A 25,871-nucleotide genomic window follows, 5' to 3' on the forward strand; every position below is an offset into this window, starting at 1 on the left:
TGAAATACAGGGAAGAATATTGTCTTTGAAAGTTTAATATTTCCATTTTACTTCATTTATTTCCTCTATCATGAAATTTTATCTAAGTTTCCCAGGCTTGTCTATTTAGGTACTCTGCCAGCATTCATGTTGCCTTTGGTACCTTTCATCTTGTAGAATTCGGGGTTTAATAAATAAATGCACACTCAACAGACATTCTACTGCTCAATTGTGATAATCATTTCAAGCTACGGAATCACATATGTCTATTTATAATTTCCCCAATATGCTATTATAGCAAGGATCGTGAAAAATTATGTGTGGAATAAGAGCTGATGAAACATAAATTTTGGTCTGTTATTGAAGTTTGCCAGCTTGTCGGATAAAGGTTATCGTGAGCCGGCAGCTGCAGTGTGTGATGTACCTGGGCCGGCCCAGACAGGACTCGGCCACATCCTGGCACACCTGCTGGTTCTCCACGGGGCGTTCTGTCCTGTTGCAGCGACCGCTACAAAGTGTTCCTGGACCTGTTCAACCTGTCCACGTTCCTGATCCCGCGGGACTTCATCCCGCCACTCAGCCGCCACATGAAGAGCACATTGTCCATCTCCCAGGACACGGGCGCGCAGAACGGAGACGACTCTGACCCCAGCCCGGATGCCGTGAGCGACCGCTCCGTCTGACACTGCCACCACTCCACCACTCCCGGCTGCCACACGCCACTTGCAGCTGCACTCGCAAATAACAGTGACGCCGCCTTAAACTGCTGAGCAAATACCAGCATGCATAAAACAACACAAACACGGAACATTACATTTATAAAAACTATTCTCAGAGATGATTATGTAGTGTGAATGTTTTGTGCCAATTCAATTCTACAAAAAAAAATATATAATTATTAACACACTTGAGAGATATATTCTAAGGTCCTGCACTTAGTTTCAGGCAAGTGCACCAGTCAGAGCCTATGAGGACATGAACAATGCACTTAGAATCATAACTTACCCCTTTTCTAGTTACGATGAGTTGGAGCACAGGTTACTCAGAAAGACCTGGTCTCCAATTCCACACAGTTGGGCGTTGACGTAGTAGCTTGTGCTCTTGTAGGTTCAACGTTCATGTGTGGATTATGAACACCGAGTCTCGCGTTCGGAGACATTATCTCGTGTTAGTGATGTAATAAGTGAAATAGGCTCACTTGCAAGTCTGAGGGGGAAAAAATTCAGGAGCAATTTTTTATATTCTACAAAAATAATTATGGTTCATTAGATTTGCTTGCCTACATACATTTCCTTCCCATTGCTGTAGGAAGTTTGTTTGAAAATGAGTCCAAAGTCCAAAGTCTAGTATGTACTGGAAAAAACAGGAGGCAACCAAATAAATAAATAAATAAATAAATAAATAAATGCAGCACCTCCAGGGGAGTGAAAATCAAGCAACATGTTCGTACCAACAATTAGTGTTGTGTTGTGTTCAGTTCAGTTCAGTTCAGTTCAGTTCAGTTCAGTTCAGTTCAGTTCCAACTCCAGCTCACATTTGTAATGTGAGTTACATTTTAATTTCAGATTTTATTTTGGTTTTCACAATTGCAGCTATGATTAATGTTGTGTACAAGCCAAACAGATAGCAGCTGCTTCATTGATAACTAGCATACGCACAACAAAACAGTACATGCACGGCACATGTAAAGTCGACTAACTTTTCTCTGTGCTGTGCACAGACTTCTGTTTGTGGCCAATCAGTGTACGCTATGTCAGCAACACAGAATAACTGACTTGTTTTGATATATCATATATGTACCTATTTCTAAGGTAGAATGAAATTAATTTGAGTATGTAGTTTATTGTTCAAACACCGTGAAATTAAATGCTAGGATTCTGCTTCTGTAAATAAGAGTTGACAAAATCCGAACATTTGAAACTGAACATTTTTGACAGAAGTAAATAATGGAAAGATCTGTGCCTGCTGTGTTGTGTGTGAATGTAGCGTTGACTTCTGTAATGTGCGTGTACAACCATGCTATTTATATGCTGTTGGTATGTTATCGTGAATGCAGCCTAGGCTTAATCACACTCGTGAGGAGGGTTGTGGGTTCGGAGCTCACTCCCATCACTTTAAGCCCCTGTGACGCACATCCCCATCTTTCTATGCTTGCAATCACTTTACATTCGAGAGCGTTCTTTTATTTAAGGCCGCTTGAATTAAAGCCATCTTTAGTTTGGTTGGATGTATTATTTTATGCTTGGAAAAAGTTTAATTTTGGTTTAGCTTTAAAACTTTCTGTTTTAAAAGCTTGATTATTAATGCAAGAATCAAGTGTCTCTGTAGTACACTCTAAGCATGTAAGGTCACTTTACTGTTGTTTGTGCACACTCACGACCAACAAGTACAGATTTCACATTGATTTATTCACTGTATACGAGAAGTCATAAAGTTTGGGAATCAACATTTTCGCAGTTCAGGTGTACAAACAGCTAGCTTCTTGTGGGTACGTATTTAGGTACTGATAAGCCATTGTTTCTATTCTTAATCATCCAATACTAATGTGTATTGTGTTCAACTTTATAAAGCTGGAATTTAGACCTATTTAAAGTCATAACTTTAATCTATTAGAAAAATTAAAAGTTTTCTTCTGGGTTTATTTATATAGTAGAACCCCTGTTTTACATTTTCAAAGGATGTATTAAAAAATAAGTGTAAGGAAAATGCTTTATTTCGCATAAGAGTAAATTATCATAATCTCACAAACACTACACACACCTTTTTCAACTTTCTTTGCATTCTTGCAAAGTTTATGTTTTCAGAATTTAAATTTTCAGGTGGATTTTATTAGATATTTACACCACCATTGTGTTTCATTTCATAATAAAATAGGCCCTGTCACAGTACATATAGACTTAAGGCTCTCAAAGGTACGCTGTGTACATCTGGACTCTGCGATGCTACGTTATGAAGGTTTGTTCGAAAGGAAAATTACCATTTTAAGCACATCATAGATATTCAAGGCGTGAGACTGAACGAGCATTAAGTGGCAAGACCAAACGTCTCCCTTTCAGCTATGGCGTAGGGTGAACTGGGCATTAGACTCATTTTCTGGTAGGTAGTGTAAACAACACAACGCATTGTAGTCATGGGGCTTGAGTTGGGGAATGTAAAATCAAGATTCTACTGGAATCCATAATTATTTTTTTGGGTGTTGTATTTAACAGCTGAAAAACCCTACTATGTAGTACACTACGTATGTGTAAAGTCTAGTTCATGTAGATGAGCACCTACACATCTGAGAATCCAACAGTTTGTGGAGATCACGGGACGATTGCACAACACGTAATACACAATCCCTGGGTGTACCTTACGAGGTTTTGTTAACGCACGTGGTGTGTGAAGGTGCTGCTCTCTAGTAGCACGGGACAGGTGGCAGTGTTGATGTGTGTTCCCACTTAAGTTTCATGTATTTCAGTTCCTGTGCTTTCAAAGCTAAGTTTTGTATCTATATAGAAATAATAAAAGGAATGTCTACTGTAGAGTGTCTTAGATGTACTTTACTTCCACCAGAGGTCACAGAAGATGTTTGACTGAAATGGTAATCATTCTTGAGTTTGCTGGTTTGAAAATATATACTGTTTTTTTTAATGAAGTTACATGTATCATTCCATATTGAATACAACTGCTGGTTACAATAATCAATGAGCAAGAGCAATTAAATTGTTCCATGATGAAATTTTATTTTCTGAAATTGTAATGAGTTTACTTACACAAAAACTGAAAAATATGAAATATTTATTAACTATTTATGTATTGTACACTTTGAAACAAGAATGGGCACAGAATATAACATAGTTATGGCATGCAAGAAAATAAGTAATGTAATATTCAATTATAATTTTGAAAATAACCATGAACAGAGAAGCCCCCAGACCCTGCTGTGTCCAGTATCAGCATGTCCCCAAACATCATGCTTCATGCACAACTCATTTTGCAGGCGAACCAAGCAAACCAGTGGAAACACAGTCCCACAGCAGCAGTGGTGCACCCAGGGGGGGGGGGGGGGGGTTTAAACCCCCTCCGAAAATGTGAAGAAAAAATCTATGATCGAAAAAGTAAAAACATTCCCAGTCCCAGGAAAATAGGTACGATGGTCTATGGGCAGCGCTCAATCTACCAAACTGTGCGAGGTGTTTTCACGTCAGTGTACACATTATGGTGTTAGTATTACATTTGTAGGGACCGGAAAAATTCGCGGGTTCAATGAACTGTAGGATGAACTCCATAGTTCTACGTACACTCGGACAAATGCCACCCACTCATTGGCTGCTGTCTTGTGAGACGTTCCAGCGTAGCAGCCTGTGATTCGATAAAGCTTTGCTTAGGTGTTTCTCATTGGCCCAGAGTCATCCAGGTGAGTTGTGAGCCAATAGCAGAGGCAGCACTGAGGTATAACTATTTGTATTTTAGCGTATCGTGAAATGAATTCGCAAATTTTCCCGGTCTCTATACATTGGTAGTCTGCTACCGTGAATTACTTTAAATTTTTTACAAATTAGTTTGTGTTATATAAAAACTAAGAATTGTTTGTGCGCTACGTTTATCTCAATTTTCGCATAATTTTGGACTGTATTTCTGCAGTTTTAACTAGAATTATATGTGTGAATTTTATACCCTTTGTTTTTACTCATAGAGTGAACTTAATTTTTGTGTGTGAATGCAGTAAAAAGCAAACCATCATTGTCAGTGATTGAAGTTGCACAGAATGTGGACTTTAATGCATGCTATGATTCTCATGGTATTGAAATAATACTGATTTTGAGCGGACTAGACCCTGGGTTTGATAAAGGTATCTTTTTTTGAATCTTGTCCAAAACAAAATTTAGTACTGTACTAAAAATGATTTTTTCTACCAGCAGTATAATATTCAATAATTAGATACAAAAACTTATTAAATAGCGCCAATTTTCACCTAGAAATACAAATTTTCCCGGGAGAGGACCGGTGTTTCTTCATAAATAAACAAACTTGGAACACCCCCCCCAGAAAAAAAAAATGTCATGGGTGCGCCTCTGCCCAGCAGCAAAGATTCACGCGTGCTAAAGTGGTACAGGAATAGTTCCAGACGAACTAATTGTCTCCTCGCCAACACACAGCTTCAGAAGCCACGCAATCCCAGTTGGTGTCTGTTTAAGAATACTGAGGGAGCTCAAGTAGTCCTGTTGGCCTGTGTGAAGTTTCGACTCTGCGAATCAATTGGAGCTGTTTTTCGATATTCAATTTGACTTCACCAAATTATCATGTGTGTTGCTTGATTAAAGAAGGCATTGCAGCTCAATATTACTACGATGCTTGGTTATTTTCTCATTTTTATTGAGTGGTATTATATATACGACCCAATTGGTTATAAATTATGTCAAACATTAAATGATTATTAAAAGTAAAGTGTAATACAGCTTTGCCAAGAACAATATTTTTTTTTGGGTGTTATACATGTAATAAATGAGAAATATTTTTTAATTATATTGTATAAAAAGTTTGAATTAAATTTTGTAATAGTTTGGTTAATACAAACCTCATAATTGCCAAGTAACAAAATTATGGTCCCTTCAGGTTTGTATTAATGAGGTTTGACTGTAATTGTTTTGTTCTGTAATGAACATTTCATATTTATGATTTAATAGTTTTGAGTGTGTTTACTACATACATTTAATAGCGGGCGTTCATTTTGAATGCCAGGCCTGTTGCATCATGCTGCAAAAGGTCCGGTGGTCCAGGTGTGGTGAGAAAGGCGGCACCTGGACAAACTGACAAAAGTCATCAGTGGAGTTAAACGATGTGTTTAACAGACACATGTAATTATCACGTATCTGTATGAGCGTTTAAAAGATGGTCCAAGCAGCATCTACCGCAAACCAGTTTACACGTGCCCCGAAACATGTGCAGTGAATTTTAACAGATTTGTGAATTATTTAAATATTAACTGACTTTAAAATACAATCTACGAGTACTACGGACCAGAAGTCGTCGACTAGGCTGAGCTAGTTCGGCACTAAAACAACTGGCCTACTATAATAAACAGAGACAAAATATTATAGAAAATTGATATTTTATTGTCAACGAGTTAAAACACATTAAATAGTTTGTGCTCATCTTACAAGCAACTTCAGTTAGCTGTTTTTATTTAGCCATGTTATTTGTTAAATACAGTATTTGATTGAGTTAAAATGTGTCATTGTGTTATGCAACTGTTATTGTGAAGTTAAATGCTTTTATGAAACCATCCTATTTTATTCATTAATATTAAAATATTCCAAGTCAAAGAGTTTTGAATGCTTGTTAATTTCATTGATAAAGGCACCAAATATTTAAATATGCAAAAGACTACCATTATAGCAGTTATATGGCATTTTATAAAGGACTAGCTGCAGTACCCAGCGTTGCCCGGGCTGAACACAGGTTGAAGGGGAGCTTAGATCAGATGTAGTTAGTAATTGTCTTCTTAATTTGAATGTCAAGTGTGCAAAATAATTTATATCACTTTCAGATCCCGACAGACGTTGTTCTGCCAGTTTATAGTTATTTACCTGGTCTGTATGTAATCTAGACTCTATAAAGCAATATCGAAAAAAAAAACTGAAAAATAAGGGATTACTAATATTGAAAAGATTCCATTATCTACCTAATGCTCGGCCTGCATTGCAATGCCTCATTCAGTTTTGTTTTGTAATATGTTTGAAGTAGTTACACATATACAAATAATCTATCCATGTCTCTAAATATATATTTATCTCTATCTACATCTATAGTCCTATATATCTATGTATCTATCTGTATTTATCTCTTTATATCTACATACATACCTCACACTATCTCTATGTATTCTATATGAGGGTACTGATTGCTTCGTTGTTAATATCACACGGGTGTTTTATACTTGTATGGGAAAATTAAGAATGATAAGGCATCTAGTGCGTGGCAACTTCTAGCGCCTGTGGCATTGTCAACACACACTTCGTATGTGTACTGCATGTTGTATCTTACCCCCTCCAACACATTTGATTCTAAATTGGACTTTTAGTAAGGATCCCTAATGTTATTGATAAGGCCTATAGCCTTCCTCGATAAATGTACTATCCAACACTGAAAGAATTTTTCAAATCGGACCAGTGGTTCCTGAGATTAGCACGTTCAAACAAACAAACACTTCAGCTTTATAATATTAGTATGTGTGTGTGTGTGTGTGTGTGTGTGTGTGTGTGTGTGTGTGTATGTATGTATGTATGTATATACACACACACACACACACACATATATATATATATATATATATATATATATATATATATATATATATATATATATATATATATATATATATGTGCATGCAAATGAATGACATTCTAAAGTAGGTACCAAATGTAACTGAAAAAAAAAATTATTTATAACATTAGCTGAATGGCATTTATGTTGGAAATGAGCAAAAAATGGCATCTTAAATGTGTTAATTAGCAAAAACATAGCATCCATACATAGCAAAGATGCTAATTTTTCCAGCCCCTAACCATTACACTTCTCACAACTAAAGTACCTAACTCTTATATACAAGATAATTCCTTTTATAATAAAAAAATTAAGTGCCATAGTAACGACACAATGGTAATATACACTGCATCCTGTGTCAGCAGCAAGCCTTATGGAATGCAAGAAATAATAAAAATATGAGGAATGTGCAAATAGTAAATTAAAAGCAATAACAAAAATCCTTTATGACACAGGTGTATGTAGATTTTGAAGTACCCATTTAGTATGGAAATCTTCTATAAAATTCTGAAACATTTTAAGAACTTAATGTACATATTTATTATCTCCTATATTACAAAATGATTAAATATTTTCTCATTTTCCATGCAGCAAAAATATTATGAATGTTTTTAACTCAATGCATTCAGCACTGAATAGCTTAGAACGAATTAAATATAGTTTGACCTTCAAATGCTTTTTTTTTCATCCTGGCACTAATAATGTGGTCGTATAAAAATTTGCTTTTGCACCAAGTTTTAAGATGATTAAACGGTTAAAAATAATTTCGAAAAAATTTTATATTAAGAAACTTTTACAAATTTCAAAATTTGAACATTTGTTATTATGGTAATAATTTGTTTCATCAAAAATTGTTTTAGATAAAAATTATACCATTTAAAAATAATTTGAACAGATTTGATAGTGTGCTACTAAACCTAAAACCCTGGTTTTTCCCACCCCTAGCAGTCATGGTTGGTTATATCAAACATGTATTTAGGCAAAAATTTTTGGTATTACCCTTACAAGTTATAATACGTTCAAACGTATGTGACATTCATCATATTATGAGAGTTATAGTGATTTTTCGGTGGTTTTTTTTTAAAAAACTTCTATTTCTACCCCTTTGGTCTATTGCCCATTAATAAACTCGACCGAGATTTTTCACAATTATATTTTATGTATAAATTTGGAATTTATTTGTGAAAATTTAAGGCAGTTATCATGTTCCTAAGTATGTTGATAATGGTTTTGGGTTCTGCGGACCATGAAACGAAAAACTATATAAAAATTTACAAAAGTCACACAATGGCAACAGCTACAATAGGTATTATTTCTTCAAAATCTACCTAAAAGTATATACCAGTAGTGTTGGTATTCTGTCACACTGGACTAAGAATATGGCCACTAATTTTTCTACTATTTGTGATATAAGTGTAAACAAATCCATTGTGGTAGTGTAAATAAATACTAAAAATTATGGTAGCACTCACATTCAATAAAATTAAAACAGAAATTGTTGCTATAAAACATTTATTTTAACCACAAAATGTTTTTGACCATACAAAATCATCCTACAAAAATGTTATTAAAGATAATATAATACAAGTATTAAAAATATATTTAGTATTAAGTTTGAAATTGGGTTGCAAAACCAAAAAATATTAAGTAGCAATGTTAGTACAGCACCATGGCCATTTACTACACATGCTTCCTGCGTTCCGTCACACATCAAAGCATTTACGCCAGTGGTCCCAGAACAGAGGAATAACAGCTAGAGTGCACTGTCCATTACATCTGTACCACGACCAGTGGCGTAGCCAGGATTTGTGTATGGGGGGTGTTAAGAAGCATGCCCCCCCCCCCCCCCCATTAAAGCGGGGAGTCCGGGGGTCCTCCCCAGGAAAATTTGGATTTTAAGGTGTAAAATAATGCTATTATAGCAGTTTTCAGTACTTAAATTTAAATATTGTAATGGTAAAAATTTTATTAATTTTAATATGAAATTTGTTTGAGTGATTAATAAGAAATTAATTAAAGATTTGGTGCTAAGGTGGAGGGGGGGGGGGGGGTTTTGAACCCCTAAAAAAAAAAAAACCTGGCTACGCCCCTGACCACGACACAAGATCATCCCGGCACCCGCCACTTATCGCCGGACAGCCTCGTGTGGGTGAAGCGCCCGATTGTTTGCAAGTATGTCGCAACTTCCTTACCGCACAATGAACACTGTCCAAGTTACTGTCGAATGCAATATTCTCAGAACTGCCGTTGTTACGCCAACATTGCACTACGTGAAACTGAACTACATATTGCTAGCTTGTTACGTTTATATTTTATATCGGTTTTCAAAAAGTAAATGAAAATATAAAACCTGTTATGACTAGGAAAATAAACCGCACAAAAACTAAACACTGCTTGCACACATCTCAAGTTTCAGTAGGATACACACACATCTGAATTTTGTGTACGGAAGAGAACTTTTACGGAGGACATGCCTTCGCCAGAGCAGATGGTTGTTATGTGTAGCTGCCCTTGGCTCTACAAACTCCACACTTCTTAGTAGTGTCTGAGTGAAGCAAATCAATCAAAGCTCTAAGTAATTGATTCGACTTTGCCAGAAAATTTGCTATTCATTTAGTTTTTTTTGTGTTGCATGAATAAAGTTGATTACTTTAAATTATCAAAAAGTGGCACTCCTTTTGCTTTTATGAATGCTCTATATTAATTTTATTCATTGTTGTTTTATAATATTTATTAAATGGTGTTATATTTATGGCCCAATTGGTTTATCACTTAATCAGTTCCAACATTGCAAATGTTAAATCATTATTGTTCTTTACTTTAATCCTGTATTTTATACCTTTACCGAGAACAATATTCACAATTCGATTTGATGTTCGAGTCTACTTCTCAGGGCTTAGATTAATCTTGCATTACATTACACAAGTAACCACGTCAAGTGTTAACTTAACGACCTGTCACACGTGAGCTTGTGCAATGTACTGAAGGGTTGTTTTCAGCCCTAAGAAGTGGTGATCATGCAGTTGCATTTGTAGAGGCCAGGGGCACAGCTAAGCGTAACTAACAACCACATGCTTTTGCCAATTGAGTTTCGGGATTATTTTTGATTCTCTGGTTTATCCTGACAACGGGATGGAAATTACTAGTCTATTGTTCATAGAATTCACAGGAAACCTTACAAGTAATGGCATTTATGAGATTCCGACTTTTTGATTTAATTGTGGGGTTAAAAACGTTGTACAGTAAGTATGTACCGGGAAGGGCTCTCGGCGGCCCTGCTCAGAGTTGACACGCATCCAGGTTGATCCCGATACGTGTTCATCTTCACTGTCAGCTGGCAAACCACCCCAGTATAAACACATTCACCTGAATTCTCACACTTTCCCAACACATTGTGGCAACTTGTTGTTGCTTGCACCTTGAAAGCGAGCGTCTCAGTTTTCGCCAGTGATGTGTAAACATCTTACCTCAGTAACGAGCAAACTCATGTGTTCTCACGTTCTTCACGCTGCAAATAAACTTATAATCAAAACTCTGACAAAAAAAAATTACAGTAGAATTTTTTAAACTAATGCCAAGCTTGATAAATTAAATAATTTCCTTTCAAAAACAATAATTTTTGGGCTCGAATTACACACTCACTTTCTGGCTTGCCGCTAGGATTCGCTGCCTGAATCGGAAACGCTCCTTGCCCCCATCCAACGCAGATAGCAATTAGCAGCACGAAACATCAGGAAATTTTAAACTATAAGAAACTGCTCTGATATAACCCCCGCTTTGGACTTGAGTTTTGACAGGGAATTTTATTCAAATATTGACCACATTGTTAAAATTAACTAAAAAAGTTAATACTATAAAGTTTCTGCACACTTTAGAAGATATACTTCCATACATTACTAAAATATTAACCTGGAAAATTTAAAACACATATTATAGCACTAAGTATATGTTTTTAATAGAATGTTTTGCTTAAATTACTGAAATACGTATGTTCATACTTCCTACAAACAAACATTAACCTTACTGAGCTGATTCAACATTATTATTATTATTATTATTATGCTATTAACAAAATTTAAGTTGCGAACTTTGAACCACCCCCTTGAAATTACTAAGTGCACGCTCTACCGCTGTGTTACCCAGCCTATAGAGAATTTAGAAGGAGAATATGTATTATTATCATTGTAATGCCACATTTCTTAGGTATTAGGTATTATTAAATTTACCACATATATTTCCGTGTAGTTTTACTATTAATTAAGTTTCATCTGGCACACCAATATATTTGGCATGTACCCTAATGTTTACGAAAATGATTATATAAATATACATTGTTCTATGTTGCTACACATTGGTTCGCCATATTTGTGACACATTTCCATTCCAATTTCATGAAATTACTCCTACCAAATGCCATAGACTGAGAGCTGAGATGTTTACACATCAAAACACAGGAACTAATTGATAATGGCTACAGCAAATATAGATACCCTGTGTCTTTGACTACACAGTGTAAATAGATATTGCATGAGAACAAAATAGGTTTTCGTACATAGTCAAATACAAGCCACCGATAAACTGACAACTTAATGAACTACAGGAAGTAAATCATCTTAGTAAGAACAAGTAATTAAAAAAAATTTCATTTGGTGACTTGTACCAAAAAATAATACAATTATCTTAAAATAATTTAAATAATGAAATTTTAAGTATACGATGTGCTTATATTTAATCAATTACTCTCAACATTTTCACAGACAATTTATGAATTGCTCCATCTTTTTCCTTGGTATTAAATAAATAACTGAGAAAATAATTATTTTACAGCACTTCTTAATGTAGAATTTAGTGTGTAAACAAACTTTTCCCTTAGTTGGAATTGGAATTTGATGTTGGTACACATCTAGTAATAAGTAAAAAAAAAAAAAAAAAACTTTCAGTATTGAAATATGGCTAGAAGAAAGACAAAATAGTAACTGTCAGAATTGTATCTATACGTAATGTTTCTCGTTGCACATAAGGCAATAATAGAACAAACATACAGGAACACATGTTTGATTGAAGTTTCCCCTCTTCCAGTAACACGTATTCAGCTCACAAGCCATCTGCTCAAGTACAACCATTTGAACCTTTACATGTTTTAATCAGACTTAAACATTGGAAAAAAATAAGGCGATACAAATGAACAAAGACGCTGACTCCACACCCTCTGTTGTAAATTGTAGGCACAACGTAACTCACACAAACATGAAACATCCACTCAGCATTAAAGAACCACAGTTCCTGTCCAGTTTCACATGAATCAATAAAACAACTAACATCTACCTAATATTAAATTTTTTTATATTTTTTCCCATTAAAGTAATAATATCGTAGAACTAAAATACGTACAGTCAATTAAGTCATTATATGATAAGCTGAATAAAATATCATTGTTTAATAAACAACACTACCAAAGTGACATTGTTTTAAAATTAGTCTCATGTCTCTCCATGGAGACACAAGCATTTAGTGTCTTCTCAGAAAGTGAAGTCGCCAAAAATCCAACAGAATGTGCTGCTATGGTCTTTTTTCTAACACCAGCTATCATTCAGTTCCTGCATGGTGCATAAAGTTATTACGCTCTCCTGAAAAATATTCACATAGGCAGGGTTGTTTCTTAAGCGATGATATATAAAATATATAATATGAAGTAACTGTATTCACCCACAAACTAGTTGCGTACACTTAAATGTCAACCATATACGGCTGAAAACAGTTTCATGTGTAATGTTGTGTCGAGAAATGCATCTCATGTTGTTTATTTATTTATTGACTTATTTTATGAGGTGAAGTTAAAGTGTGGTGCCTTGTCTACCTTATCAATTTGACAAACAAGTTACAGTACCAGAGATGCTGCCAGGTCACGCTACATCATGACACCACAGAACGCAAGGTAAAACAATAAATCTCTCGAGAGATAATTATTTTTCAGAAAACTTCCTGCACAATAAGTTTATCAATTTTTCACTTGACCAGTTAATGTAAACCATTTTACCCTGTTAATAAGTATACATTTCTAAGTATCTTAAGAACATTTTAACAGAACTTTACTGTACTGTTTGCTTTCTTTGCTTTGTCCTGTTTTCATTATGCATCAGCATCATACAGCAGTATATTTAAGTCGCGGCCGAAGTTAGAGTGACGGGATCTAATCTTTATGTATGTGAATGATAGTTATTATTAACTCTTCCATTGACAACTGTCAAGATTTCTTGGTGTTTTCTATGCCCCAAGAGATCAAGGACTACTAACACTTAAACTTGTGTCTGATGCAGATATGATCAAAAGCAAAAACTCTGCTCTGAAGATGTTATTAAAAGGAAAATAATTTGCATCAGTTACTGCACATTTGTATATGAAAATGAGCAAGCTAATTGAATTAATCGATCCTGTAAATATATAAGGTACAAAAATATACAATCTTAAAAGTAGAAGTATGATATGATTCCAGGAAAAAAATTTCATAATTAAAGATGAAATGAGTCAAATCAAAAGAACCAAAAAAATCTTAGTCAAACTACCAGTAAATATACAGGACACAAGAAAGGTGAACAGACGAAAATGTTGACACCTCTGTCACCTCGCCGGTTGAATATGCCGGTTGAATATGCCGCTAAACTACTTTTGATCCTGCCTAAAACGATACAATATTCACACATGCAAGTTGGTATTAGGAATCCTCCTCATTACAAAAGATTTCTAAACTGGCATACAAAAAAATCGAAGGTCCTGTTTGTAACCCAATTCGATCCCACGGTAGTAGTTCACTGCATCAACAGTGAATTTAATCTCTCGCAACTTACAGTTGTTAAACTTGACTGCAGTTTAACTACGGTCTAAATATAACACCTATTCTTCTTTTCACATCTTGGTATTCAAAGAAGATTTTGATAGGATCCACAACATCGTTTTCTGGCAGAGTGGCTGCCTTCTATGGAAAGTTGCAACCGGAGAAAATATCCATGAACACTGTCATGAACCACCCCGAGGATCAAGAATTAATCGTCAAAACTGCTCAAACTCCCAACGACCCACCTACCAACCTGGTACTTGGAGGATCATCGTAATAACCATTTCATTCATGCAGAATATGTGTGAGTGGGAAATATTTTATGAAAATAAGCATTTGAATTTTGTAATAATTTAGCAGCTACAGATTTTAATAAAATTTCTCTTATCGAAACATGGTTCAATATCAATGGTATTAACTCTCATTACTTTGATAATAAATACCATATTTTCAGAACAGAGACCCAGCCCTAACAATTAAGGAAAGAAGTGGTGGTGTACTGAATGCTGTCAATAAACACAAATTTTAATCGGCTTAACCAACTCATGATATTAATCATTCAGGGATTGATGCTTTCTGGATAAAAGTTAAAACCTCACAAATACATTTCCACGAGTTACATCCCAGTTACTGTGAAAACTACATCAAGCTACCCGTACTGGTACTCTAAGCAACTTATACAAACATTAAAATAAAAAAAACCTTTTTTATAAATTATACAAAAGAAACACGAATCATTATTATACTTTGTTTTCCAATGTCATAAAGAGGCAAATTCGTTCATTTCACAAGATACAAAATTTTGACATCAAAATTACAAAATTAAAGACAATCCTAAAACATTATGGTGCAACGTAAAAATTACAAGAGGACTTGATCAGCAATTCTCTCTTAAGGTCCACAATAACAGTTACCAGTGATCTAACATGTATTGAAAAATGTTTTACAAACTATTTTTCTAGTGTGTATGTATCTCCTACTAACAACCACAATCATGTAATATGCAATAGTAATGATTATTTCATTCCCATGTCTACTAGTACAAAGTCTTGTACTTGGGGAGTCAAATCCTTGACAGGTCCACATGGTTTGCTCTCCGGCTCTTGCTCCGATCCTTAAGTTTATCTTCGACAGTAGTATTGACAGTGGAGTTTACCCTAATAAATGTGAAATAGTCAAGGTCATTCCTATGCATAAGAAAGGTAATATTTAAGAACCTTGATTTCAACATTAAAAAAAAATACTTTTTTGATAGTCAACATGGTTTCAGAATTGGCAAAACTACTACTAATCTTATTACTTTTATCAATCCAATTCATTATGAAGTGATAACACAAGGCCAAATGGTTTCAACACAGTAAACCATCAAATATTACTAAAAAAAATTATCTTATAATAGAAGTGAATGAAAAATGGTTTAGTAGTTATTTGAAAGATAGGAATTTATTTGTTTCAGTTAGAAATTCTAAATCCGAATTATATGTCGCAAACTCTGGAGTTTCTCAAGGGGGTAACTTATCCCCTCTTCTCTCTAACATTTTTTCTGATGATATAACTTAATAAATTATTCTGTTGGTTGTCTATATGCTGAAGACCTAAAAATATATAGAAAATTAATGCATTATACAGCTGTTACTTACCTATTTCAAAGCGACATTTCTTCTGTTTTTGAGTGGTGTAATATTAATCATGTTGACATCAATTATGGAAAAACCACGACCATAACTTTCTCCAGAAAATATCATCCCATTGTATTTGAATATAATAAACTAAGAAATTAGAAATTTAGTTCAAATGCTAATAAAATGATCACTCTGAAAAAAATTTAATGCATTGAACTAGATTCAATACTTAGCTTTGGTTAGATCTACACTTGAATATGGCACTTAATTTGAAATGACATTTATAAAACAGATAGTGACAAATTAAAGTACTAAACATATTGATCAAAATTATAGACCTAAATAGGAATGTTAACCAAAATGTAGATCTGCACTCCCTACTTTGATCTCTATCATTAAGAGAAATATTAGATGCATAAATGAACATACTTGCTACAAAAATACAATTAACTGTAACTATCTTCTGGATAGTACTGGATTTGAATATCTTTATTCAACAGTCATCAGAAACCTTTAATATGTACACTAACCAAAACTAATAAAAATTTATACAGAATTATCAATAAGAATGGAAGTGACTTTCCTTTATCAGATAGTAAAATAAATATAGAAAAAATATTACTATAGCATATTTGATTTACAAATTTTTTTAGAGTAAAAAAAAATGTAAATTTTTTTTTCTATCTGTAGCCAGTGTTTTTGTATTGAGCCTACCATCCCAGGCTATAAGCCGTGGGTAGGTAGAAACAAATCTTAAATATATATATAAAAAAAAAAAAAGCATCATTACAAACACCTAAAATCCAGAACAATATCCCACGCGCTTTTAATTTTCTCAAAGGGAAATAATTAACCGTTCCCAGTGGCAGGCCTCAAAAACAGAACGCTCACTTGATACGTCTAGTGAAGCAGCACACATGTACTGGCATGGTTTTGTGTTTGAAGGTTTAAAAACCACTTGGAAATAAACATGTGCAAGATTAATTGAATAAGGAAAAACAATTCAATGCTCTATCTATACACGGGATTGTATATATTCAGAAATAAATAAACTACAGCATTCAAATATCACCAGCATTTCCGTTTTTGACTTTTTTCTCAGCAACTGAGTGAGCTAGTGGTCGCGGGTGAATACAGTGTAACAAGATCAACAATCCATTCCCATCACAATGTTTACATTCAATACAATAGCCACGTAATGCTACAAGGACAGTGGCTAGCAAACAATTCTAAGCAGCTTTCACAATAAATACAGGTTATTTATTTAAACTTCAAAATTAACTAACCTGCTTCAACAGAAGTTCACAACATTCTTCAACTATCAGCGCTGTAGACTCGCCCTCAACTAAAAACTTTGTATCTGTTCCATTGCTGTTGCCAAGCTGCCAGTCTGCAGCTGGCAAAAAGCAACATGTGCTGCACAACATCACGGTTATGACAATACAACTCCATGATCAAACTTTGCAGAGATACGTCCACATTACATTAACACTTATTGGTAATAGCTGCAGCAATAAAGCGGGCTTGCCTAAAACATTAAATGAGCATTTCTCAACACACAAAACCAAATACAATTGAAACTTTAAAAAAAATGCACATTTAATATTTTTAATTTAATGTTTTAAATCATCTGTTCCATCACCGCGTGTAGAGCATATGAAAATGTAGCCAGCACTGGTTGTTTGGTTAGGTTGATGCCAGTAGAGAGTGCCAGCACTTAACAGAGTATCGATACTGATAGCTCACCGATTGCATTCAGCACATGCACTCTGTATCATGCAGAGTAAACAATATTTGATAGCCCGCACTATTTCGTAGTTAGTGTGTACTGTGATGAAAGTTATTGGCAAGCTAAGTAGTTCTGTCTTGTATTCGGGTCATGGTCATCAGTTATTTTTGTATTGTATATTTATTTATTTACTATTTATATGGTATTAACTTAAATTGAGATTATATGCAAAATAAGAATTTTTGTTTGATGTGCAATTTTTTTTTGTATTTTTAAAAACCTCATATTTGTTTGTACTTTTTATTCAATGATAATTTTTTTTTTATTTGATGTATTTTGGGCATGGCTTTAGTACTGATGATAGATTAATAGGCTAGTAAAAATTTTTATGTAAAGTTAAAGTATTCCCTGAAGAAGGAATACATATAGGAAATGAGATACTATTGTATCAGAAGGGTGTTAATTTACAGTGGAATCTCAGTACTAAGTACTTACAGGGACCTCAAGTTTTTGTACTTAGTACTGAAACATACATATCATCTTTACAAAGAGAAAAAAAAAAAATTAAAAAATACAAAAATAGCGATATTGTAAGATACATTATTTTTTAGCCAACATCTGACTTCAGTTTAAACATTGGTGTGTATGTATAATTTAAGTTTAGTTACTTTTAAAAAATGTGTTATTTCAGTTTGTTTTTGAGCTTGAATGATGCTCTGTTGAACTAAATGTTCTATATCATATTATGTCTTCGCAACTGCGACTTGCTTTTTTCCTTTGTCTAGTTCTCTGAGTATTTCCACTTTTTCCTTAAGCGTGAATTGCTTTCGTTTCTTTTTATCTCCATTTATCTCATTTTGCAGCACAAATACAATGCGGTGTCTAAATAACGTAACCTGAAAATAAACTCAACAATAACAATAAAATATCCCGGCACAGACGTCAAACAGTATATTAGCGTAGCATAACACTATTGTCTAAATAATTAATACTACTCTCAAAATTCCATGTTTCGATGTATCGAATGGTGTTGTGTTGCTCACGTCGCATACTACGTATGGTATAATCTATGGTAGTGCGCGCAACTGTTTGTAACTTTGTTTTCAGGGTTTAGAGGTTAGATAATACGTTGTGGTGGTATTTGTGTATGTTTGTTCTACAACATTAATCATTTAGCTGGAAATTTATTTACCAGTTTAAGTAAATTTTGGTGTAGTAATGCCACGCTACGAGTAGAATTTATACGTTATAGTGAAAATATGATACTTTAAACTGAAACCATTTTGCATGGTGAAGATACGATTTTTGGCGGGGACTTAAAAAAAATACGTTAAAGTGAAATATACTTTATAATGAGGTACGTTGTACCGGTATTCTACTGTATACTTTTTTTTATGCTCCCCCTCAAAAGTGTAAATAAGTGGTTTTGCTGTATCAAGTACAATTAAGTTGATCGACTGATTCAATAATTCATGGTAAGACAATTAAAAAATATGTACATAAACCAATATTACATAAATGTATTGACGAGAGTATCTAAGCATCAAAAAACTGCAACTAAACTTCATTTTTGTTTCAAATTTCTGTGCAAGTGTTGGCATTTTCTATGAGACTACTGAGTTTTCCCAACAAATTTTGAGAATCATTGACTTTTCCCCGGACAGAGCCCCTACCACAACCATCAGCGGTTTGAGATCACAACATTTGTTCACATTCAAAATCCAGCATAGTTGCCTATTTATCTACCCTTCCCATATTTACATCTCCAGATATTATCAACCTTGAACACAGCAGAGTTACTGCCGAACTTTACAATGGCCATTACTGCACAAAAATAACCTCAATTTATGTGAAAGCACTACACATACATAACATTATCAAAAAATACATAAAAAACAACAAAAACATCTTAAATCTCTAAAAACATGCTAATCATTAACCATACAACCTAATTAATACTAGCTTAAGACACTCTCACATAATAAGTTTTCCTGCTAATTAAGTTCAAAAAATTATTCCATTGATCTCTTCCATATATCCCTATGTTATTTATTCCCATTCATAACGTTTGCGTTAATAGCTGCCTCCTGCATATAAAGTTCAGCATTTGTAGAAAATAATCATTTTCATCTTTAAACTTTTAAAGTTTAAACTCTTTTTATTGTAATTTTTTTTAATTTATGTGTTTCCAAACTATAACTAAATAATTTGTACTGCACATGACCGTTAAAACCTTTGCAGCATGCCCCGTCGTGTAGACTGAGAGGCTGTTCCATTTTCCCACGTGACGACACAGCAAAACAGATTACCACCAGCCATTTGCATTTTTTTGCAAGCAGTGCTCGCACTTTGTATCATGCTCAGTAAACAATAATTGATAACCTGCATATAAGGGTTTTAGTTTACAATCTTTTTAGGGGTGATTTTAAAGTTATCAAGCATAATAAATGTTTAGAGTTGTGATAAACAGTACATTATGGCATTTACAAATAGTGGAGGACCCATTAAACGGAAAGAGTTATCGTTTGAAGGAAAACTGAAAATAATATCAGAAGTTGATGCGAATTCTTTGATACCAACAGTGAGTATGGCAAAAAAAATTGGGATGCCACCATCTACTTTTAATGGAATCATGATGAAGCGGGACCAACTTTTGGCTACTAGTGTTTTGTCAAAGTGTAAAAAAATGAAGGTTGGTATACACCAAACGTTCCAGATAGTGTGAGGAAGAGCTTGTGGGAACTGGACAATTTTGTTACGCGTCAGTCTGAAAATGTGTTAAATAAAACACGTTACCTAGTATTTTTCAAGACAGTAAATATTACTTTTTTTTGCTAGTGTTGTTTTGATAATTTTTTTTTTTAATTGTGTTAATTAAATTCAGTTTAAATAACTCAGTTTACTGATCTTCTTGTCTAGTTTTTCCAGTGCTCTGATGATAATAAAAAGTTAATGCAATTTTTGAGTTAATAAAGAATGTCATTCGAGTAAAATTTGTTTTTATGTAGCATCTGAATTTTAACTATGTATTTCCCTTTTAATAAGTTTTCCTTGTTAAGGTTTTTAGCATTCAGTCCCTTGAAAAACATCTTAACAGGGTTTTACATATTCACCTTAAAAATGTCCCCCTAGTGTGTTCATTTAAAACTACCTAAAATATACATGAACTTAATTAACACCACTACAATACATCCACATAGTTAAAAGAATTATTTAAAAAAGTATGGCAAGAATATTTTGAATATCACAGTAAAACACATAAAAGCTATTATTTAAAAAAAATTCCTTTGCCTCATAACATCTTTTGAAATTCCTACTGTTTCAATATAAAAATAAACATATCAAAAGCTGTTGGTAGAAAACCTTCCACTATCACAGAGGCTACTTTAAGTAGATATGATGCTTCTTCAAAGGCAGTGAAGTATGAATTCTGATATCCTGCTGCATGCTTCAAGGCCGTCCTCACAGCACATCCAAAGAGACCACTTCCGTGCCCACACCTGCAAACAAGCGTTACCAACCGTGCAGACACAACTCCCAGCGACTAAGTACGTGATCTACGAACTTGGAACATAGCTTCCAACCAAGTAAGCTGCAGCACTCATCACAGATTCAAACTCTAATACAACTGCAAGTACAGTTTCATTGAAACCCTGTGAGCAGGAATACTGTTTAACTACAGCATACTATTATACAAATGTAACAAGTATTATGTTATTCAATTTTTTTTTGGAGGGGGGGAGACCCATAACTATTACTAAACCACTCACTAATCAAGTATCAACAAATGTGCCTCTCACTAGATGCTACAAGTGAAAATGTGACAAATACTCGATGCAACGCAAGTCAAGTCACTTTCAGAGGTTTCCCAACTCAACCATCGCCGGCGTGGCATCATGTCTGTGTTTAACAAGAGCTGAACGGCATAACCTGGCTTGAAGTTCGGCTGATACCGTCAAGTGTGACGTGTTCGATCATTAGTTTGTTGATTTAGTATAGTTAGAAGAAAAAAGTTAATAGTTAAAAGAATTTACGCTCAGTCGGCATAATAATTTAGTTATAACCAAAACTAAATAATTTTGATAATATAATTAAACCCATTTCATTTGTCACTTTTTAAAAATATATTTAATATGACCTATGTATGGATCAACGTATGTATTTTAATGCATAATCATCACTCTGTTATTTCATGATAAAATGTTTTGGTCCCATGTTTTTTCCATAAGATATTCGATGCATGTTATTATTTCTCATGTTGAAGTAGCCCAAAAACTTTGTTTCTTATATAAATGTTTTTTTTTTTCAAACATTTGCAATTAATCATTTGCTAGGAAATTACTGTATACTTAATTAATCAACCTAAATACCAAGTTATCTGATGAGTAAATTCTCTTTCAGACACATATTAAATTATCTGTTCTGTCGCCACGTATGAAAATGTAGCCAGCGCTGGTTGTTTGGTTAGGTTGATGCCTGTATAGAGTGAAAGCATGTAGTACAGTATCAATATCAATAGTGCCCCGATTGCATTCGCAACATACACTCTGTATCAAGCCCAATAAACTATATTTTATAGCCCACTCTCTTTGTGATTAGTTTTTTCTATGGTAGTTATCGGTACGATATGTCTCGCATTTGGGTCACATTTTTGTTGTCAGTTTATTATAAGTTGAAACAAAATAATATTTTTATTTCTAAAATTTTTTATGTACCAATTATATAGTCAACTTAAATTGAAATTAAACATTAAAATAAAAATATTTGTTTGATGTGCAAATTTTCTTTAGAAAACATTTAAAAAAAATTTTTGTACAACCTTATAACACAAGTAATAATTAATTTATCCAGCAATAATTTTAAATTTATTTGTTTCTTAATGTGATGTATCTTGGGCAACCTTGTGCATTTATGGTATATTAAGTAGGCTAGTAAGACATTAAATTTTTTTTTAATGTAATGTTTATGAACTCAGGAAATGAGATATACGTTAATTAAATAAGTTTTTAAATTTTTCTCTCAATTTAGATTTTTCCCATTTATACATTCCCCCCCCCCCCCCCACCCCCATGAAAGGTAAAAATTCTGGGGTTTTGCTGTATTTTACATGTACTTGTACATTATGCACACACAGACGGAGACATCAGGTGAAGAGCGCTCTCACCGCACGTGTTGGCGCCCATGGACAGGTAGATGTAGCCCTTGTCCCCGAAGTCCGTGCCCCACGAGTTGCGGGCGATGTAGAAGGGCACGGGTCCGGTGCGGTCGAAGCCCACCAGCTGCACGGCGTGGTTGATCAGCTGCAGAGCCCCGTCGCAGTGGAACTGCACGATGCCGCCCAGGTAGTTCTGCCAGTTGGCAGCATTCACCGCCACCGCCACGGGACCGTGCCGCGCCAGGAGCCGTGCCAGGGCGTCCTCCTCCCCCACCATGCTGCCACACACGCCCACAGGCTTACACGTTCCATCGCACCATCATCGCATCAGTATTTCAGGGCATCAAAATTAGTAATAAATAAAAAATTGTATAAAAATAATATGAAGGTTTCGGGTCCCACTGTTTAATTCCGAGCACTTCTTGTAGTTAGTTAAACACGACACGATAAAACACTGTGCGACAGCTATCGGCAGTTTGGTAGGTAAAAATGGCGAAATACAGTAATTACAATTGCAGAAAAAACTTGTTTGAGATGTACCTGCACAATACGATTTTCCATCTAATATGGTCAAATGTTACGGTCCCGCCAATTCCTCAATAAAATATATGTAATTTTTTTCCATGCAAGATGTTGCCTGTAAACTTCTTTTTTTCCGTATAAAACAATGTATTTTAAAGTTAAAAATCTATTATTCATTCAGATATTACCGCTTACTTATTCAATTGACACTAATACAAATCCGTCTGATGTGTAATTTTTCTTTAAAATGCATTTTCAAACATTATAAACCTTTATCTTTTCGTCTTTATCGGCGGCATGTAGCGCATATAAAAATGTAACCAGAGCTAGTTTGCATCATTTATGTTTGGTTTTGTCGATACCCATATAGTGTGTGCACACACATAGTCGAATATCGATATTGATATCTTGCTGACTGCATGTAACGCGTGCACTCAGTCTAGTGCACTCTTTTGTGGTTAGTGTGTACTACGACGATAGTTATGCGTTAATTCCGGCTCACGTTCAGGTCAGAGTTTTTGTTTTTCTATTTAAAGTTGAACAAAATATATTTTTGTTGCATGATTTATTAATTTCTATTTTTTGGTGTGATTTATATGCTCTACTTTTTAATTAAATTTACTTTCCATGCAAATTGTTTTTTTTTATGAATAACTATACCTCAACAAAATTGCTTTCTCGCATAAAACTCGTAACTCTAATTTTCAAACTTGATTTTAGTATAAAATATGCAACGATTATGCGATAAAACACGGTACTGCAATGAAGGAACAATTAGATGAAGGTAATGTTGCTGAGAGGAGATGAGAACACTCCTCAACATCGACGACTCACTCAACTAAGTAACTTGAGCATTACGTAACTTATTCGATACATTACTTACTAGTTGCAGGTGAAGTTCGGGGCAACGCGCACTCCAGTATCCGACCTGCAAACACAAACAATACAGATATCATGTTTCGGCAAGAGATATATTTAAGTGAAACTTCCCGGGGGCCCACCATTTGTCCAACTGTCCACTTGTCCAACTAACCACTTCTCCAAGCTCCAATTGTTCGAAGGACCATTTGTCCAAGTGACCACTTGTCCAACCGACCATCTCTCCAAGTTTTGAGGGGCGGGTGGCGTCTCCCACCCGCGCAATCTTGCTCCGCCCCGCCTCCTCGCGACACCTAATCCCAGCACGGCAGATAAGCCGCCAATCGGCGACGTCAGTTCTCACACTGCGAGGGAGCTACTGAAACTTAAACCGCTCTCACAATTACGTGCATAAAGCGACTATGTCGGGCAGACACGGCCCTAGACGCCCAGAGATCAGAAACTCAGTCCTGTTTCAAGACATGATTTTGAAGTGAGATTTAAAAATATATATTTATTGTTTAAATGTTTAATGACACATATACAAAGTTGTAATTTAATTATAACATGAAATTTGATTGGTTTAACGATAGAGTTGTGACTAAATAAGACAAATACAAATTTAAACTCGAACCTTATCCTTGTCTCGATCTCCTATACCCTTCGCACTAAGAGCCGTTCAACTACCTTACGATCATTGAGCTTACTCTACACATGCTTTTATTAGCTTCACCTGTATGTATCTATCAATGTAACGGATAAGATAATTTAGACGTTATTTTCATTAAATTAAAGGCATTTTATTAACTTAAAATTTGCACACTTGCCAAGGGCTGGCGACAATATGAGATTTTGATAACTAAAAACCTTAAAATTAAAAGGTGGAGGGGGTCATAGGGTTAAAAACCATTTATTAAGAGCTATGGGTAATAACCTGGCACAGTTGAGGCACAATAAAACATAGTTTTTGCGCAGATTAATCACCTTGGATGAAAATTGAATTCACCATTACAATACGGAAACAAAAGCACATTCAAAACAGTGGAAATTTTTCTAGTTTGGTCTCTCTTCCTTAAAAAAAAAATTAATACTAAAATAAAAATCCCAAAACAATTTTACTTGGTGCTACAAATATTTCTCTATTTAAAGCAACAGGCGGACATACGAAATTCCTACTCATTTCATATAAATTACCGTTTATTGTTTACACTATAAAGCCTGAACATTGTTGCTGTAGCCGCAATGTTATTTGTTTACGTCTATTTGTATCGCATTGTCCGGTTTTTTTTTTATAATTTTAAAGCTCATAAAATGGTCCTGTGCACTTGATCCTGTGCATTTGATCCTGTGGTACATGATTTTTTTTTTTTGCTTTGAGGAGGCACGTAGCAAGTAATTTATTTTGTACCTAATTTATGTTTTTTATAGTTCATATTTTACGTAATTTATTATTTTCTACGTAATTTTTTATTATTATTACGTAATTTTTATATTTTTACGTCAGGTTCCGCGCTATCACGCAAAAAGCGTTGGCGTTATGCGCCTCACCACTGCTAAAAAATAAATAAGTATCATGTACCACAGGATCAGGTGTGCAATATCATGCCATTAGGATGAATGGAGTGGATTCAACATGAAATGTTAAACGTTCTAAACTCACCTATGTTGGAGGCGGGTACAGTTTCTTCGCGAAATCGTTCACGTTCATCGGGATACCTCCGACGGAACATACATTCCACAAAGTACCCGACGACGTGCGGAATTCGTCGCATAGTTTCCAACTAAAAGTCCTCGAAGAACCAGCCATATTCAAGACACAATTTATCGCGGCATTGATCGACGAATTGACTTCAACGACTGAAACAA

At 34.6% G+C, this 25,871-nt stretch overlaps 2 protein-coding genes across 3 annotated transcripts in view; one reads left to right on the forward strand and one right to left on the reverse strand.

Moving 5' to 3' along the window:
- The window catches only part of LOC134539750 (tryptophan 2,3-dioxygenase), a 63,838-nt gene extending 60,335 nt beyond the window's left edge, over positions 1 to 3,503 (forward strand). For both annotated transcript variants that reach the window (XM_063382020.1, XM_063382021.1), the window contains one exon: positions 482 to 3,503. In XM_063382020.1, coding sequence (XP_063238090.1) covers positions 482 to 662 — 181 coding nt within the window. In that variant the 3' untranslated portion in view covers positions 663 to 3,503. The remainder of the gene's footprint in view (positions 1 to 481) is intronic.
- A 5,279-nt stretch (positions 3,504 to 8,782) lies between these two features.
- The window catches only part of LOC134539430 (cathepsin O-like), a 36,938-nt gene continuing 19,849 nt past the window's right edge, over positions 8,783 to 25,871 (reverse strand). The window contains exons 5-7 of the mRNA XM_063381463.1: positions 24,031 to 24,075; positions 22,635 to 22,903; positions 8,783 to 20,970 (exon numbers count right to left, since the gene is read on the reverse strand). Coding sequence (XP_063237533.1) covers positions 20,933 to 20,970; positions 22,635 to 22,903; positions 24,031 to 24,075 — 352 coding nt within the window. The 3' untranslated portion in view covers positions 8,783 to 20,932. The remainder of the gene's footprint in view (positions 20,971 to 22,634; positions 22,904 to 24,030; positions 24,076 to 25,871) is intronic.

This window comes from Bacillus rossius, chromosome 15 (genome assembly GCF_032445375.1).
Source record: "Bacillus rossius redtenbacheri isolate Brsri chromosome 15, Brsri_v3, whole genome shotgun sequence".
Lineage (NCBI taxonomy): Eukaryota > Metazoa > Arthropoda > Insecta > Phasmatodea > Bacillidae > Bacillus > Bacillus rossius.